Source organism: Pipistrellus hanaki, assembly GCF_964339955.1.
Source record: "Pipistrellus hanaki genome assembly, chromosome: 3".
In the NCBI taxonomy this organism is placed as follows: Eukaryota; Metazoa; Chordata; class Mammalia; order Chiroptera; family Vespertilionidae; genus Pipistrellus; species Pipistrellus hanaki.
In genome coordinates, this window is record NC_140505.1 from 164046423 (window position 1) to 164065888 (window position 19466).

A 19466-nucleotide genomic window follows, 5' to 3' on the forward strand; every position below is an offset into this window, starting at 1 on the left:
CAACAGGAACATATGAGCCGGGTACAAAGCAATGCAACTTCCCAGCACCTTCTGGAAACACATTGATAATTTACTTTCAAGTAAGCAAGTGTGAAATGGCTTGGCACAGTGCAGAGAATGTGGCTTTGGAGCCAAGCAGGCCTAGAGGGAAGTTTCACCTCTGTTTGACATAACTGCCTGACCTTGGGCAAATCATTTATTCTTTATAATCTTCAGTGGAATCATTCCTAAAGAGATATAATGCCTCTTCTTGGCTTTTATTAGAGGTAATAATGTATATACTGCCTGCAGAGAACCTGGCACGTAGTAGGTGATCAATAAGCAGAAGCTATTATTATGACTTACTAGAGGCCCGGTGCATGAAAATTCATGCACTGGAGTGGGGGTCCCTCAGCCCAGCCTGCTGCCTCTCACAGTCCAGGAGCCCTCAGGGGCAGGAAGCATTCAGCTATCAGGGGAAGGCGATGCCCCCATCACCTTTGCTGCTGCCACTGCTGGCAGCACAAGCCTTGGCCAGCCCTGGTTACCTGAGCCTCAGGAGACCCTGGGCAGCTGGGCAGCCACCATCTGAGGCTTGCCTATGCCTCATGCCAGCCCTGGGTGGCTGAGGGCTGAAGGCGATTCTGACCCCACCATGCGCCTGCCACCTTCCCAGTGGGGATTAAAGGACTGGGGAACTCCGGCGGGGCTCAGGAGACTAGGCACTGCCATCTTATGGCTATGGGCACCACCATCTTTGTCAAGGCATGATGGTCAATTTGCATATTCCCTCTTTATGAGATAGGATTACATTGGATTGGACTAATCTAGCATGGATTATATATTCAAAGGGCAAAACAGAGAGAATATAAAAAGGATAGAAGTATTGCACAATATTTATTTATTTATTTATTTATTTATTTATTTATTTATTTATGAGAGGAAGGGAGAGGAAGAAACATGGATGAGAAACATCAGTTGGTTGATCCCTGCAAGTCCCTATCAGGAATCCCAGCAACCTTTTGGTGCACAGGAGGATACCCAACCAACTGAACTACACCTGTCAGGGCTTGTATAGTTTTTAAAACATCAACAAGTATCTCTGCTTTGCATCCACTTCGCCCCCATCATCTGAAAGAGTCTGTATTCCTTGACAACCAAACCACGTTTCTGTGGGTCTTGGCCTCTTCCAATGAGTTCTTATACAGTTTTATGTGGTTTTGAGGAACCAATTTTTATTATCAAACTAGAGGCCCAATGCACAAAATTTGTGCAAGGGGCTCAGCTGCTGTACTCTGCCCTTGCAACCCGGTTTTGTCCAGAAGGTTGTCCAGGATAATTAGCATATTATGATTTCATTATTATAGATATGAATTCAAAAAAATTGAAATTTTTATGTTAAGGTAGAGCATTTCAGCATTTCATAGAGAATTTTGTTGTATTTTTTATTATTTGTCAGTAGATGTCAAACAGATCTGAGATACATTAAGTCCTTTGTTCACACTTTTCTGTGAAATGGGTTGCCAACGTTTTTCTAAAATGGTCTGTCTTTCCAACGTTAACAATGAATAATGTTAGCAATAGATAAAACAATGCCCAGAGAGCATCAGACAGAATGTTTTTAGGAAAGTTATATGAAATGAAAAAAATGTTAGCTAGGTACATGTAGTTATCCAAGGCAGTTCGTGTTCGTTCTATCTATCTATCTATCTATCTATCTACCTATCTATCTATCTATCTATCTCCTTCTCTCCCTCCCTCCCTCCCTCTCCCCAATTATATTAATATTACAAAGCACTCAGGCCTATTTTGGATTAAGTCCAAATGTCAGAGAATGATGAAGTTTTACCCAAGGTGGAAGGAACTCTTCACTTCTTTATAGCAAGAATTCTGCCTCCTTGACCTGCCCAAAGGAGAAAGAAAAATCTTTTTCTTTAATTCTATTCAGAAGTTTTAATCCTTAATTAGCAACATCATTTTGATTAAATAAGACTCTGGAGGATGAAGACTGGCGAGCAATCGGTTGTTCTGGAAGATAGCTCTGGAGAATATATTGAGCTATGGTCTTAGTCATTGAGTTGTGTTTAATCAAAGTGACATTTCTCCTTGTTGATTACAAAGGAGACATTATATGAATGAAATATTTCCTCTGAGAGCTGGTGGAGACTCCCAGTGGGTTTGCGCTTTAGGACTTTGCAAAGGGGATGGGGAATTGGGTAAAAATGAATTTCTGCAGCTGTGAGGAGCAGGCCAAATTTAGGATGAAGGCACTCTGATTTGGTTACCTATTATTTCCTAATTTCATTAAAATCTCTAACAAGAAGAGCCATTAGGTATTTTTAAAACTTAATTTAAAGCACCTAAAAATGTGTATAAAGAATCAGGGTATAATTTTATTAATGTGTAAAAAAATTATTTTAATAATAAGCTCCTTAAAGGCTAAATCTGGTTGGTTTAAAAAAAATGTTTTATTTTGTTTGTTTGTTTTTCAGTTTAAACACTAACTAAAGAAATTTTTAGGAACAGCTGCTTGTTGCAGTTTATAGAAATGAATGTTAACTATTCCTGTACATACTGCAGGAACTGGTGACAGAACCGACAGAGACCCCCATTGAGCAGCCGCACAGCTGGCAAGAACCTGGCTCTGTCACTTTAGAGTTTTCATGGTTTTCAGCAAGTACCTTAGCCTCTCAAAAACCCAGGTCTCTCATCCACAAAATGGGAATACCTTGGAGGGCCATTTATATATTTATAGCTTATATATAAAGTATCCTAGCACATTATAGGTGTTCAAATCAGGACAGCTATTACTATTATTACTACATGACAAATAAGTTATCGGCTGGCTAAAATCATTGTCTAAATTCTGAAAAAGAGGGAACCCATTTAAGAGGAGGCTATCTTTCAAATGGGCAGCCCATTCACTTATAATCTATTTCTCCAAGTGACAAATGCCTCCAGAAATTACAAGTCTGGTTAATATAACGAATGTCAGTACTGTCTTTAAAAAAAAAAAAATACCGCTGGAATCTATAACTACTTGAAGACCGCATCCAGTTCTTTTTTCAGCACAGATGTCAGATGTTCATAGTTACAAGTCCTTTAATGAGATGGGTTATTGTATCTGCACCACCTAAAGCTTCCCAATGATCATGTTAAGTGGTGCAGACTGGAAGTTCCAGGCATTGAAAGTACCATTTCCAAGTAGAGCTGCCAAATGTAGGTGAGTAAAACCACTCCCAGCCAACATTACCATCTGGTACTAGATCTTCCTCAACTGTGTACCTCATTGAAAGAATGAAACGAACCTCCATAAAATCAAGAAGCATAATGATCTGCCAACATCCTTGCACCATTATCCAGAGCAGAACTTGGCTTTTTCAGCATTTTCCAAAATCTGAGGCGTACAATTAAGTGTCACCACACGGAGGTTCTAGGTAAATACACTTGCGCAGAATCTTTTTTTTTTAATTGAACCTATTGGGATGACACTGGTTGATAAAATTATATAGGTTTCAGGTGTACAATTCTATTATACATCATCTGTATGTTGTATTGTGTGTTCACTGCCCCAAGCCAAGTTTCCTTCCATCACCATTTATTCCTCCTTTACCCTCTCCTATCTCCTCCCACACCCTTTCCCTCTGGTAATCACTATACTGTACTGTTATCTGTCTACGGGGTTTGTTTGTTTGTTGCTTAATACCCTCACCCTTTTCAGCCAGCCCCCAACTCCCTCCTCTCTGGAAGCTATCAGTTTGTTCTCTGTGTTTATGAGTCTGTTTTTATTTTATTTGGCAGAATCTTTTCTAGAAACAAAAGAAAGTGGATAATTAAGTCTGTTCATGACCATCATTTTTTAATTGAATATTTACTGTTGAAAGTAATTATATATGTCACCTTTTCCTCCCATTAATCCCTTCTAGCTGGCCCTAGGCCCCTGCCTCAGGCTTTTTTGTCTATGTCCATGGGTTATGCATATATGCATACAAGTTCTTTGGTTGATCTCTTCCCACCCACCTTCACTTTCCGAGAGTCCACAGTCTGTTTCATGCTTCTACATCTCTGGCATGGCCATTATTTTTTAATTCTATTACAACTAATCTTAAATATTACCTCCACATTTTTCTACTTACTTCACCTGATAAGTTACATCACGTCTATGTAACATAGTCTATTGGCAACATAGTCTAGTTACCAGAGTGAATTATATATGATTTAAAGGGCCAAATAGAATATTGATAAAGTTCTTGAAAAAGTCCAGAAAGTTTGATATCTAGTGCTCAAATTGACCCTACATGATATCTGTCTCCTATTAAAATGCTCTGATTTTAAATGCTTACTTACTCAAATGTAATATATTTTATCTTAGGGAAACACTAGAGGCAAAATTTTATTATCCTACAGCACTTTTCCAGAAGCTGTGTTAATATTCACTTGAGTGTTGTTTGACTCACCCCCAACCTCATAAGTCAGAATTTTCGGGGAGCATCACTAAGGAATGTACATTTTCAGCAAGTGCTTTAGGATTTTGAAAATAGTTCCAGAGACATAAGGAATTGAGACTCCAAAAGTAGTCTATCAATACCTTTAAAAAGAAATGGAACTAAACATTGACTGAACATACCTAATGTGTGCCAGACTTCTTTGTAAATTTTGACAATCCCATAGTTATTTTTCACATTTCAAAATCTGCCAGATTGAGAAATTCAACATAATCCTTGAGAGAGAAAAAAATGTGAATCTGCAATACATTCCGCAATAGTAAGTTATTATTTATAAAGTACACTTCAGCCAACAAAATCAAAGCAGTTCATGGAATAATCCTGCAGACTCATTAATACTCAAAAAATCCTCTGAGTTGCATAATGAGGAGTAACCTATAAATAGCTTTAAAAAAAATCACTAGCCCTTTCAAAATTCTACTTGCATGGGCTCTAGCCAAGTTGAACAAATGCTTCTCACTCATCCTAATAACAAAAGGCACCTCCTTCTTTACCTCTACCAACATTGTAAGCCCTCGGGAAATACATTCAGAATATCTCTCCAACATTTAACTGTGGAAACCAAAGAATACTGAGGGGGGTAAGATGACAATTCCTTATATTTCTTACTGCTCCTGCTATCTCCTGCTTTTCTTAAGCTCTGCTTGGTAGTTTTTAAGTTTGGTAGATGAATGAGTAGGGACTTATGTTCATTAGTAAACAAAAGGTCTTGAACTCAGAAATGAGAAATGAGAAAATTATATATATAAACAACTGTTAACATGAGTATGCTGGCATCCTATCCTATGTTCATTGAAGCATTATTTACAATAGCCAAGATCTGGAAACAGCACAAGTGGCCATTGGAAGATGAGTGTATAAGAAAGCTGTGGTACATTTACACAATGGACTTCTTGCTCAGCTGTTAAAAAAAGGGGGAGGGGAGAGGAATCAGCTATTGCAACAGCATGGATGGACCTGGAGATTATTATGCTAAGTGAAATAAGCCAGAGAAATATAAATACCATATTATCTTACTGAAATGTGGAATCTAATGAAAAAAATAGAACCAGAGGCATGGATACATGGAACAGACTGGCAGCTATCAGAGAGGAGGAGAATTGTGGGGCTGGATGAAATTTGAAGGTAAAGGGATTAAGCAAAAAAAATCATATATGCATAGTCCATGGATACAGACAATAGTGTGGTTTTAGCCAGAGGGGAAGGGAGTGGAAGGATAAAGTGGAGGTGAGCAAAGGGGGCAAAATAAGGACAGAAAGAGACTTTGCTTGGGGCTATGGGCGCACAATGCAGTGTGCAGATGATGTTTTGTTGTGTTGTACACTTGAAACCTGTATGATTTTGTGAACCAATGTCACCCCAATAAATTTAAATTTTAAAAATTCAAAAGAAAATAGTACAATAATAAATAATAATGCAAGAATTTAAAAAGGAGAGAAAATGAGAGCATTAAAAAGGTAAGAGAGGCAGTGGTACAGGAGGAAGAGAATGTAGCATTCCCTCAAATTTCTTAATTAGAGATATATATTTTACTTTAATCTTGCTGTGTATTCACCAAAATCAATGATCTTCCTGTATTAAACTGCCATTTCTTTAACAGTATTGTTGAAACAACGTATAGATTAAAAGTTAAGAACTATACAATTTCCATTTTATCCTTCTTTCTCCAAATTCATGGCTGCCAGAGTATTCTTTGAAACATTTCAATGGGCCAATGGTTATGCTAAAAGAAGCAATGATTGACAACGGCCATTTGCCATGAAATCAGCACCCAAGTGTTTCACTGACTCTTCTAAACAGTTCAACTCTACCCCTTTGAAGAGCTGTAAATCCCCTAATGAATTACCTAAATACTGTTCCACCGCAGAATAAAATATTCACTCTGAACTCTATACACTGTCCACTAATGCGATCACAATCTGAACGTTTGATACTTCTCGGGCTCGGAAGGAACATTTTAAACCATTTCTCCTAAAATCACTTAAAGTCTGTCTAAAGCACGTCAACATGGTTCAGCCTAAGAACAATTGAGTTTTAAAACTATTACTAAACAAATGCAGGTAAATATTAAAAATAAATAATCTCAAAATATTTTTGCTACTTTTACATTAACAATGTTTTCACCTTATTTGTATTCAACACCATAAAATCGTGAAGACAAAAAAATAATTACCACTTATATTTACTCGAGTTATTTGCAGTTCCCAGTCTGTATTTAAAAGTAGACCTAAAGAAACATATTTTTACTGCTGCTTTCAATTTTCCTTAATCACTGGTATTTGTTTTGCTTTAGAGCTTTGCTCTCTGGCTTTCTGTGTGAAAGGTGCTTTATATATTCAATTTGCTAGTGAACTATGAGATGAAAAAGAGTCTTAATGGTGAATTTGAAGACTGCGGATTTTTATTTCTTTTCTTTTTTTACAATTGATATATATACAATTTCAACCTTAATTATCTATGGCTTGTCCTGTTCATGGATCAACAAAGACATATACAAAGCATGCCTATATTAGGTAATTCTTTCAGAAAATTACCCAATCAAATAGGCTGGGTGGCATTTGTTCAAACACATTTAGTACTTTATGTGAAATCTCTTTCTATACATAGATATTCAGCCTATAATTCTTTGGTTTCTGACTACCTTTCACAAGATTTAAGTCTTGCAATAATTGTAATTTTCCTTGACCCTCTTTACAGAATTCAGCTTACATCACCATGTGGTGTACTGAAGAGACACACAGTGTCCTCTTGGGTTTTTCTCAGCAATACTTAACATTAAAAAAAAAAAAGAATTTCATAAAGATTGAAAGAAATATAGCATTGCTTTCAGCTCCAGCTTCTCTTCATTGCTACAGTCACAACTCAAATGTGCAGCTTGCAACAGCATGAAAGGATGACCCGAGGCTGAGCCTAGGGACTCTATCCAGTTGTCCTAGAAAATTCTCACTTTGTACCTCACTTACATTAGTTTCTATTAGTGATGTTTCTATTAGTGAATTACAGCAAGTCGGTTTCCTCAGAATGGCCATGTTTGATATGCAATTACTTTCCTAGATCAATTATTAGAGATTTGGATTTGTTAATGTTGTCACTTGTTTAAATTTTTATCAGAGATGTCACGTTATTACCAATTAGTTATTTATTATCCATTTATTGTGGAACTAGAACTGTGCTAGGTCCCATGAAGACATGGATATAAAGAATAAAATACTGCTGTCAGGATGCTCACTGATCTAGAAGTGAGAACACAAAACTGACAAAAGTGAAAAATGGACAGTTCATGTTTGCTTTAGAACTTCAGAAAAAAAAGAAGTAGAATATTCACGAGAAAAATGTGTGAAGAGAAATACACTTGATATGGAACTATGAAAGTGAGACAGGGCAAGTCAAAGAACATAAAAAGTTACAGGAATGGAAATGAGCAAGCATTTTATAGGATAGGGAGGAGACTAGTCTAATTGGACACATCCTTGCAAATAGATATCACATATCTATCTACTCTCCCTTTCCTTTGCTACCACTCTGGTCCAGTTCACACTTAGCTCTTATCCAGATGATTACCAAGCCCTATCTACAATTCAGAGAGCTGACACAATAATCTTTTTTTTTTTTTTTCATCTGAAATCATCCCCCTGCTAAACTCCCTTCAAATGGCTCCCCAAAGCACTAGAAATAAAATCCAAACACCTTACCACAAACTTCAAGGACCTAAAAGGTATGGACCACAGTTAACTGCTTTGTCTTCTTTGCTAACTCTGTTCCTGTCGCTATGTTCTAATATCACTGCTTTTTTTGTTCCTAAAATCAAGATTGGAGAAAATGAACAGCAACTACATTTGCTTGGTACTTATACAGCTACTGTCTGTGTTCTTCATTGAATCCTTACAAAAATTCTGTGCATAAGATATAGTCCCTATATTTTAAAGAGGAAGACCCAGAATTCTAGAGACTCAGATCACAGATAATGTGATTATCAGAGTTGTAATTCAAACTCAAGTCTACTGACAACCGTCCCAAAGAAAAGGACAATATTTATAATTAATGCTATATAAAACATGTTAAGAGCCATGAGTGAAAGGTAATTTGAATGCTGGAATTAAACCCTGGATTAATGAGGGAACGGTGGTGTCACAAAATCTGTAACTTGAAAGACCTGGAAAGAAGTATAAGAAAGACAGAGCCCAGATAGCTTCTCCTTAGAGGCTGCATAGAAGAGGTGGCTTCTACCCATAGCTCTGAACAATGCAGGGTGAGAATTGAGATGAATCAGTCTCCAATGCTCAGATTTCTTCTCTGAAGGAGAGGGTCCTTGAGTTAAGCAACGATTTCCTAGATACAACACCAAAAGCATGATCTGTAAGAGAATTTGACTTCATTAAAATTAAGAATTTGTCCTATTCGAAGACACTGTTAAGAAAATTAAAAATAAATAAAAATATAGGTTGGAAGAAATATTTGTACACCACATGTTTGATAAAGGACATATCCAAGTTATATAAAGAACTCTCAAAACTCAATAATAAGTTGCCATTGCCACCACCGCTGCAGGAGGGGAGCATGTCCATGAATCCAGCCAAGAAAGTGAAGATGGCCACCAAATCATGCCCCGAGTGCGACCAACAGGTTCCTGTTTCATGTAAATCATGTCCCTGTGGTTACATATTTATTAGCAGAAAACTTTTAAATGCAAAGCACCCAGAGAAATCACCACCTTCCACAGAAAACAAGCTTGAGGCCAAGAGGAGGCGCACAGAGAGAGCTCAGAGAGAGAAGAAGCATCTGATAGGAAATAAGGACTTAGAAAACAGAAAGAGGTCTTGGAGTAACAGCCATTTGTTATATTGTAAATCAGCGAGATAGATACGAGATGTCTTAATGAGCCAATTAATTAGGAGTCTTTATTCTCTCGGGCACAGTGGGAGGTGTTTCCCAAATCTCTGAGCAAACACATACAGGAAGTTTCCCTGTATTTATACCTACTGAGCTTCTTTGTCAGCAGATTTCACAAAGAGCTCTGTGTAGGTTATTGTTACAGACAGTTTGTAACCTTGAATAGATAATGAATCAACACTTGGCATAAGAATATGGGAATTATTATCAGTATCAGTATTAGCCTGTTATGTCAGATGGCTAGCTTGCAAGGTCAGACAGCTAAGTTTTTATATTTTTTTTATTATTCAAACTAAGCTAGTCATCCTATATAATAAAGAGGTAATATGCAAATTGACCATCACTCCAACACAAGATGGCCACCCTCATGTGGTCAAAGAAAGCCACCCCATGTGGACACATGATGGCTGCCACAAAATGGCCAGCAAGGGAGGGCAATTGGGACCAGGTCTGCAAGGAAGGGCAGTTGTGGGCTATTAGGCCAACAGGGAAGGGCAGTTGGGAGAGACCAGGCCTTCAGAGGAAGGCAGTTGGGAGGACCAGACCTGCAGGGGAGGAGAGTTGGGGGGAACCAGGCCTGCAGAAGAGAGCAGTTAGGAGTGACAGCAGGGGATGGCAGTTAGGGGTGATTGGGCCAGCAGGGGAGGGCAGTTAGGGGCAAACAGGCCTGCAGGGCAGGGCAGTTGGGAGAGTTCAGGCCTGCAGGGGATGGCAGTTGGGGGTGACCAGGCCTGCAGGGGAGGGCAGTTAGAAGGTGACCAGGCCAGCAGGGGATGGCAATTAGGGCAATTGGGCTGGCAGGGAAGCAGTTAGGTGTCAATCAGGCTGGTAGGGAAGTGGTTAGGGAGTGAAAAGGCTGGCAGGAAGAACCAGTTAGGGGCTTTAGGCCTGATCCATTGGCAGTTGGACATCATTCCAGGGGTCTAGATTGGAGAGGATGCAGGGTGGGCTGAGGGACACCCCCCTCCAGTGCATGAATTTCATGCACCGGGGCCTCTACTTTTACAGAATAAGAGACTATCTTAAAATAATAGAGTAGTTCAAACAGCAGTTTCAAACAGCAGTTTTCCAAAGGAGGAATTTCTATGCTTCAATTCAGACCATAGCAAGACCTAAAAGTTCATCTGCCAGAAAACACAAGGAAGAAAGAGGGTGTGTAGACACTTTCTTCAGGATTGCATCAGCAAGGTTTCAAACAGCTATGGACTCTCGGGAGCATTCTGAGGCATTAGGAAAGGCTGGTGATGGCTTCCTCTGTCACTGCACCTGTGCCATGCATGAGAGCAAAGCTGTAGGCTGAAGCTGTTCTGGGGTTTCCTTGGTTCCCAGCGAGTATTGTCAGTGTTTTGTGTTTGGGGTATAAATAAGTATATTTATAAAAAAAAAAAAAAAAAAAAAAAAAGAAAGAAAGAAAAAGAAAAAGAAAGAAAGAAAGAAAGAAAGAAAGGAAAGGAAAGGAAAGGAAAGGAAGGAAGGAAGGAAGGAAGGAAGGAAGGAAGGAAGGAAGGAAGGAAGGAAGGAAGGAAGGAAGGAAGAAAGGAAGGAAGGAAGAAAGAAAAGCTAGATGACTGTTAAAGGTTAAAGGGGTAGGGACAGGAGCAAAAGTATGACAGATAGGGAAATAAAATGCTTGATAATTTTCAGGTTTGCCATTGGAGGTGCAATATTTTAAATACTTTGAAAAAGAATTACTCTTAAAATTATATATTTCATATTTTCAGCATTAATGGATTGCATATATATTGTATATAGTTCATTTACTTTTAACAATTGGCAGTTGGTATTTTATTGAATGGGGAATTAATATAAATTGTAAATTTTGTCTAAAATTTATTTTTTCTTGGCCTTTATTTTTATGACAAGATATGAGTTATATTTTGGGAGATACTTTCTAAATAGTTTGGAAGTTTGGGTGCTGTATTAAGAAAACATTTAAGGCTATATGATACTTCATATATAAACACCTTGTTTTCCTGAATGTAATTTATTTATTGGTTATAAAAAAAAAACACTCTTCTGCTCTTGAGATGTTGCTTGTTAACTAAAACATTAAAAAAAACATTAAATATATTTATTACATGAAAAAAAACTCAGTAATAAGAAAATAACCCGTTTTTTTGAATGGACAAATTATTTGAATGAAAACTTTACCAAAGAAGATATACAGATGGCAAATTAACACATAAAAAGATGCTCAATATCACCAGTTATTAGGGAAATGCAAAATAAAACCACTCATCTATTAAAATAACTAAAATAAAGAGTGACCATACCAAGTGTTGCCCAAGATATAGAGGTATTAGAACTCTGATATATTGGTGGTGGTTATATAAATATGTTACAGCTATTTGAAAATCATTTGGAAATTTTTAAATGTTAAATATACATCTAGCATTTTCACCCTGCTATCCCACTCTTACATTTTACCCAAGAGAAATGACAGTTCATGTCTATACAGACACTTGTACATGAATGTTCAAAACATCATTATTTGTAATTAGCAACGAGCCAGGGAAAGTGTCTATCAACAGATAAATGGATAAATAAAATGTGGTATATTTATATAAAGGAATACTCCTTGAGAATAAAAAGGAATCAAATACTGATAAACATAACAACATAGAAGAATCTCCAAATAATTATTAATTATGCCAAGTGAAAGGATCCAGATACAGAATACCTATTTGATCATTCCACTTACAAAAATAAAATCTATCAATTGAAAACAAATCTGTAGCAACAGAAAGAAAAATCAGAGGTTCCTTGACATGGTGTGTGTATGGGGGGGGGGGGGGGGTGCGGGGAAGAGTGGCAGTAGGTAAGGATTACAAAGGAACGTAAGGACATTTGGGGGAGTGATGGATATGTTCATTCTCTTGAATGTGGTGATCATTTCATGGGTGCATACATTTTCAAAACTTATCAAATTGTACACTTTAAACACATGCAGTTTATTGTATGTCAGTTATATCAATAAAGTCATTTTTAAAAAACAAATAAGTAGAAAGCGACAGTAATAAAGATAATATGGTATTGGCATAAGAATAGATTAGTGGAACAGAATTGAGAATCAGGACAAAGCATCACATTTATGTGATCAATTGATTTTCAACAAAGGTGCCAAAAAATTCAATGGGAAAAGATCATCTTTTCAATAAATTGTATTAGAATAATTATATATCATATACAAACAAATTACCCTACTGAAAAACTAATTCAAAGTGTTTTAACTGATCTTACATGAGTTCTAAAACCACAAAACCACTAAAGAAAGAAAGAAAGAAAATCTTGTTGACAATACCTGCCCTACTTCAGCTGAGCACTATGGAAAAATTGCCCCCTCACCTCTGCTGGCCCCATAGTATCAGCAGAAAACAGAAATCTGATCTCTCTCTCTCTCTCTCTCTCTCTCTCTCTCTCTCTCTCTCTCTCTCACACACACACACACACACACACACACACACACACACACACGAGCAGAAAGCAGGCAAGGGCACTCTGATTCCCAGCCTGGGGGTGTTAGAGAAGCTTTGAGAGGAACTGATTTTCTATCTCCTGCCCAGCAGAAATTGGCAATGCTCCAATCCATTCTCCTGGGTAGTGCCAGCTGGGCACAGCAGGGAGCCAAGCCTCCATCCGCAGCCAGCTAGAGAAATGAGGTAGGATAAGGAGTCTGGTCTTTAATTAATTAACAACCTAGTTCGGCATCCTCATTTCCTCTCTCCTTCAATTAGATGTAAGGAAATGTCATAGGATGACTCCCAATGGGTCACACTCTTGACAGACCCATCCCTCTGAATGGGGGAGTAACCTATATCTGACTCCACCCAATAGAATATGACAATGACCAGATAATACCCTATGAATATGTTATGTTATACTGGAGATCTGGTACATGAAATTTGTGCGCTGAAAGCGTAACTCAGCCCAGCCTGTGTACCCTCACAGTCCAGCACCTCTCAGGGGATGTCCACCTGCCAGGGATAGTGCCTACGCCAGCAGTCGGACATCCCTCTCGCAGTCCGGGATCCCTCACTCCTTACAGCCTGCCTGCTTGCTGCGCTGCTCCTTACTGCTTAGCTTGCTGTGTCTGCCCTCTGGTGGGGAGGGACAATGGGAGGGCTCCAGGGCATGTCCGGCCCATCTCGCTCAGTCCCAATCGGCAGGACCCCAGCAGCAAGTAACCTTCCAGTCGGAGCGTCTGCCCCTTGGTGGTCAGTGCGAATCATAGTGAGAGGTTTAGTGACCTTAGCATATCATTAGCATATTATGCTTTGATTGGTTGAACAGATGACCAGATGACTGAACACGTAGAATATTAGGCTTTTATTATGTAGGATGGCAAAGTGAAGGGATTTTGCAATGAAATTAAGGTCTACTCAGTTAGTTTTGAGATCATCAACAGGGAGATAGTCTTGGTACTGCAGTGGGCCTGGTCTAATCAGGTAAGCCCTTTAAATTTTAGTGATATGTAAGTGCTCTAAAACTTAGGTATATTAGTGTTTGGACAACTAAAACATTTATAATAGCTCATCACACTATATAAATAAATAGGTAAATTTTATTATATTTAACTTTACCTTAATAATTTTTAAGTTAATATTAAGGGCCCCTCTGCATTGAGATTCTAAGGGCAGGATTTAGACCCAATAAAAGGTTGAGAGATAGATGATTTCCCCAAACTTGCAAATCCTATTCACAAGGAGGAGACACTAAAAGTTGATGCATTCCTTTGATTTAATGCATGGTACGAGCATAACCTGAAGATTCCTGTGTTATCCCAGGAATAAATAAGAAGATTCAACTCTTTCACCATGTAACTTTTTAGGTTCATTGGGTGTATGCAGGTGTCTATGACTTCTTTAGCTCCATAATACAGTTGAGCAGCTGCTGCAGAGACCATATGACCCACAAAGCCTAAGCTATTTATGTCAGAACCTGTACTGAAAATACCTGTCAGCTTCTAATTAGATAAAAGAGAATACACTTTCTACACATCTTCTAAATAGAAATGAAACAAAGATAATGAAACTATAAGACAGCTGATAACTATAAACTTATTTAGGAATCCAATAATATTTGCAAAATGTACTTGAGCTAACATGCCACAATTTTATAGCTTACATTTATATAAAAGCATTAATAAAATAAGCAGTTGCTATCTGAAGTAACTCGATGGTATTTTTATTTTTGTCTTGTCTGTGTACCTCAGGTTTTATTGGATCATGAACCTACATGCGACTGTTGTCTTTCTGGGAATATCTTACATTCAGCACTCAGGGGCTTGGGTCCTGGTTTTACTTATTCCCTTTATGTCTATACTTATGGCTCTGATAACTCTTCATATGATGCATTGTAACCTGATTTATCAGCCAGAAAAATGTAAGTAAATCACATTTTATATTAACTTTCTGGTTTTTATGGTTTTCTTGACATATCCCCTTCCTCCTTGATTCCCTGTAACTTCTCTTTCAATAGAATTTGTAGATTCTGCTAGATATTACACTTGGGAGCAACAGAGTCTGCAAAAATATCAATAATCTCTATCTTCATTTAGTTTTCCCTTGTTAAATAGTTTTAATAATGGAATGTTTTAAACATAAACAAAAGTAGAAAAAAATAATATATGAGTCCCATCTATCCAGTTTTGAGCTTCAGCAATTACCAATTTATCTTTACTCACTTTTTTCTCATCTCTCCTGGCAATTTTCAATAAAAAAATAAGTATTATAGAATTTAACTTATGTATGTGTGTATATAACATAGTTATATATGTTATTTTTTTAAATAATCAAAATGTCATTATCACACACAATAAAAGTTTTTCATTATTTATTTATTAAATTGAGCATTTATTGATAACACTAGTGGCCTGGTGCACAAAATTCATGCATGGAAGGGGGTTCCCTCAGCCCAGACTGCACCCTCTAAAATCAGATATCCCTCTCGCAATCTGGGACATCTGGCTCCTAACCACTCACCTGCCTGTCTGCCTGCCTGATGGCCCCTAACTGCCTCTACCTGCCTGCCTGATGGCCCCTGTCTATGCTACCCTGCCTGATCTTGCCCCCAACTGCTCTCCCAGCCGGACTGATCTCACCCCCAGCTGCCTCTGCCTGCCTGATAACCCCTAACTGCCCTTATCTTCTGGCCTGATATTGCCCCCAGGGGCCCTCCCCTGCCAGCCTGATCTTACCCCCAATGGCCCTCCCCTGCCAGCCTGATCTTACCCCCAATGGCCCTCCCCTGCCGACCTGATATCGCCCCCAACTGCTCTCCCCTGCCAACCAATTTGGTTCTGATTGGTCGGTTTCTATGCCAGTCAGCATCTCTGGGCCTATCAACAGGACCTGATCAGATAGGCAGGGCAGATCAGCAGCCCCGGTGGATGCCTGGAGAAAAATGGAAGCATGGCTTGCTGGCCCAGCCTGGAAAGAAAGAGAGAGGCAAGTGCTGATCAACAGTTGCCACACAGGCTATGGATTAAACCCTGCTTCTCTTTTCAGGCCTCACTCCAGGCTTGGTTTGCAGCCCCCTCAGTAGTCAGTTCTAGGTCACTGCACCTGCAGCCACAGCAGTCAGTGTTGGGTCGCCATGGCAACTCAGTGCTGACTGTATGACTGACTTCCAGTTGGTCAAGCCTCAGGTCATAACGGACCCAGGGTTTTTATATATTAAGAGAAATGCCTGGTCACTATAAAATGTCTTCAATTGTTCCCATTTTTCAAATTTGTTGTTTTATTCTTTATTCAAATCAAATGCAAATAAGGCTCAGATAGCCTAAATGGTAGATATGTCTCTTCAACCACATATATTCCCCCAATGCATGGGACTACTTATTAGTACAACCAACCCTACCACACCTTCGTCCCTGTCTTTTAAAAAAAAATTGTTTAAGAAATCTGAACATTTAATAGAGTATTTCCCTTAGTCTAGATTTTGCTACTTACATGCAACAGGTTTTTCTCCTCTTCATTTCCCATAATTATCTGATGGACCTAGACACTTAATTAGATTCAGATATTTCTTTTGGCAAAATTCCTTCATAGATGGTGTTATGAATGAACTCCAATCAAAAGGTAGAATGTCTGATTATCTCTGTTTTCTCAGGACCAGCACCTATTGATTTTTACCCAAATCAACCACTGCACTGGGAGTTGCAAAGTGGTGATATTTTATATTTCTTTGCTTTTATTACCTGAAACTAGAGGCCCAGAGCACAAAATTCATGCATAAGGGTGTGTCCCTCAGCCCAGCCTGCACTCTATTCAATCTGGGACCTCTCAATGGATGTCCAACTGCCCTCTCACAATCCAGGACTGCTGACTCCCAACTGCTCAACTAATTGCCTTCCTGATTGCCCCTAACTGCTTCTGACTGCCTGCCTGACCCCCCCTAACCACTCCCCTGCCATCCTGGTTAATGCCTAACTTCTCCCCTGCCAGCTTGATTGCCCCAATTGCCCTCCTCTGCCAGTCTCATTGCCCCTAACTGCTCTCCCCTGCTGGTCTGGGCCCCTCCCAACTGCCCTCCCCTGCAGGCTTGGGTCCCCCAAACTGCCCTTCCATGCAGGGTTGATCACCCACAACTGCCCTCCCTTGCAGACCTGGTCCTTCCCAACTGCCCTCCCCTGCTGGCCATCTTGTGGCAGCCATGTTGTGTCCACATGGGGGCAGCCATCTTGTGTGTTGAAGTGACAGTCAATTTGCATATTACTCTTTTATTAGATAGAGAAATGTTTCAACAACTCCTTACTTATACAGATATACAGTTTGTATAAGAAAAAGAGACATCTATTTCTTTCCCTCTGTTTTCAGATTTTCAAGTTCATGAGTTGAGCTTCAATGTTTTCCAAAGGAAACCTATTAGTTGCCTTTAAAAAAATATATATCGTTTATTCATGGGTATAAAATTTTTAATGTGTTTCAGTCTACTACAATTAGTGATAGTCAGATTGTTCCATAGTGAGGCAGTGCGGTCCCCTTCATGTTGGTGCCTGAGTCCTTCAGACAAACCTCAGGTGTGTGTGCTTTTAAATATGTCTTTATTGATTTGAGAGAGAGAGAGGAAGGAGGGAGAGGGAGAGAGAGAAACATCAATCAGCTGCCTCCTGCAAGACCCCCACTGTGATCAGGCCCACAACCCGGGCATATACACCAACTAGGGATTTAACTTGCAACCTCTTAATGCATGAACTGAACCACACTGGCCAAGGCAAGCCTCTGTTGCCTTTGACTGCTCCCATGCTTCCTTGTGTAAGATAGAACAGGATAATCATTTCCTTCCCTGAACTTTAAATCTACTCTTTAAAAAACAAACAAACAAACAAACAAAAAAACCACACAACCCACGCCTGTGTTTTCTTTTCCTATATAATGCTATCTAGAGACTACAGTCTTCGCAATAGGGATGCTCATTGCTACTTAGTCTATCACAGTTTCTTAGATCTTTCAATGCACAAAGCTAGAAAATGTTCTTTTTTCCCTCCTTTCTTTCTAAGAGAATAACCATTTGGATTATACTAATGCCCTAGTCAAAATCAGTGCTATGGGATTTTTTACCTAATCTTATCAAACTTAGACTTTTTCTACTTCTTCTCATGCCCCAAATCCCAGTTCTCAATAACAGCAATATATTTGCACCTTTACTTTATCTCAAAAGACACATTCAATAGTCTTAGACTAACACTATCACCAGCAACATGATTGTTTGAAAAGAGTTTCAAGATTTTTCTTGCAGGTTTTATTTCTTTATGGTATAACCTCTAAGAATGTTCACTAAAATGATTATGTTTTAAAGTTATTTGGTATAGTTCCTTTCTATCTTGGGGGTGATCAGGCTGGCGGGGGGGGGGGGCAGTTGGGGGTGAGCAGCCTGGTGGGGAAGCAGCTGGGGGCAAGCAGCCTGGTGGGGGGTGGGCAGTTGGGGGCAAGCAGGTTGACGGGGAGGGGAGGGGCAGTGAGGGGCGAGCAGGCCAGTGGGAAAAGCAGTTGGGGTGAGCAGGCTGGCAAAGGGGAGCAGTTGGGGGCGAGAAGACTGGGGGGGGGGGGCAGTTAGGGACAAGCAGGCCAGCAGACATAGTGGTTAGGGGCAATTAGACAGGCAGGCAGGTGAGCCGTAGGAGCTAGCGGTCCCAGGTTGTGACAAACATCCCCCGAGAGGTCCAAGATTAGAGAAAGTACAGACCAGGCTGAGGGACATTGCCCCCCTCTCTCCTGCACATGCATGAATTCCGTGCACCAGACCACTAGTTATCAAATAATTCTCTGTGTTTTCTGTGTGTGCATGCTATATACGTATATAATGTGAAGATTCAAAATTTCTAAATAACTATTTAGTATCTATCCATTTGCTTTTCAATCTCATATTTGAAAAAAAATAGTTATCTAAGTAAAGAAATAAAATTATTCAAATTATACAGATATATGTCATTAACTGCCAGCCTATTGTGATTCACATGTTAATTTTTTAATATATTTTATTAATTTTTTACAGAGAGGAAGGGAGAGGGGTAGAGAGTTAGAAACATCCATGAGAGAGAAACACCGATCAGCTGCCTCCTGCACACCCCCTACTGGGGATGTGCCTGCAACCAAGGTGCATGCCCTTGACCAGAATCGAACCTGGGACCCCTCAGTCCACAGGCTAATGCTCTATCCACTTAGCCAAACTGGTTAGGGCCACTTGTTAAATTTTTTAACATGCAATAAAGTAAGCTTGCTTTGGACATTGACCAAAAAATTTATTAGCTGCTAGTAAAAGTGTAACAGGAAATGTTTGTCACTGGTTTACTATACACAATAGTCTATAAAGTGAATATTTTGTAGTGTTTTTTTTTCCATTTTGTTTTGTGTTGCCAAGTTATAAGATCACCCAATTCTGCTGAAGTAAAACTCTTCCCTATCGCAAAGAATATAATCTTTATTTTGGCTTCTTCCTCTCTGATGACTAAATTGGAAATTCCTCAAAGCTGTAATTCAAAGCCATAGGTGACCTTAAAGAAATGATTTTTTATATGCTACCTTTTATTTTAAGGTAACTTTTCAAATGTGGACCATGCATTCCATTATGTTTAGCTGTCAAGCAAGGCCT

General features: G+C 39.1%; 1 protein-coding gene across 1 annotated transcript in view; it reads left to right on the forward strand.

Annotated features, from left to right (window-relative positions):
- The window catches only part of SLC15A5 (solute carrier family 15 member 5), a gene marked incomplete at both ends in the record, with an annotated part of 73144 nt that overhangs the window by 3974 nt on the left and 49704 nt on the right, over positions 1-19466 (forward strand). The window contains one exon of the mRNA XM_084876436.1: positions 14587-14756. Coding sequence (XP_084732562.1) covers positions 14587-14756 — 170 coding nt within the window. The remainder of the gene's footprint in view (positions 1-14586; positions 14757-19466) is intronic.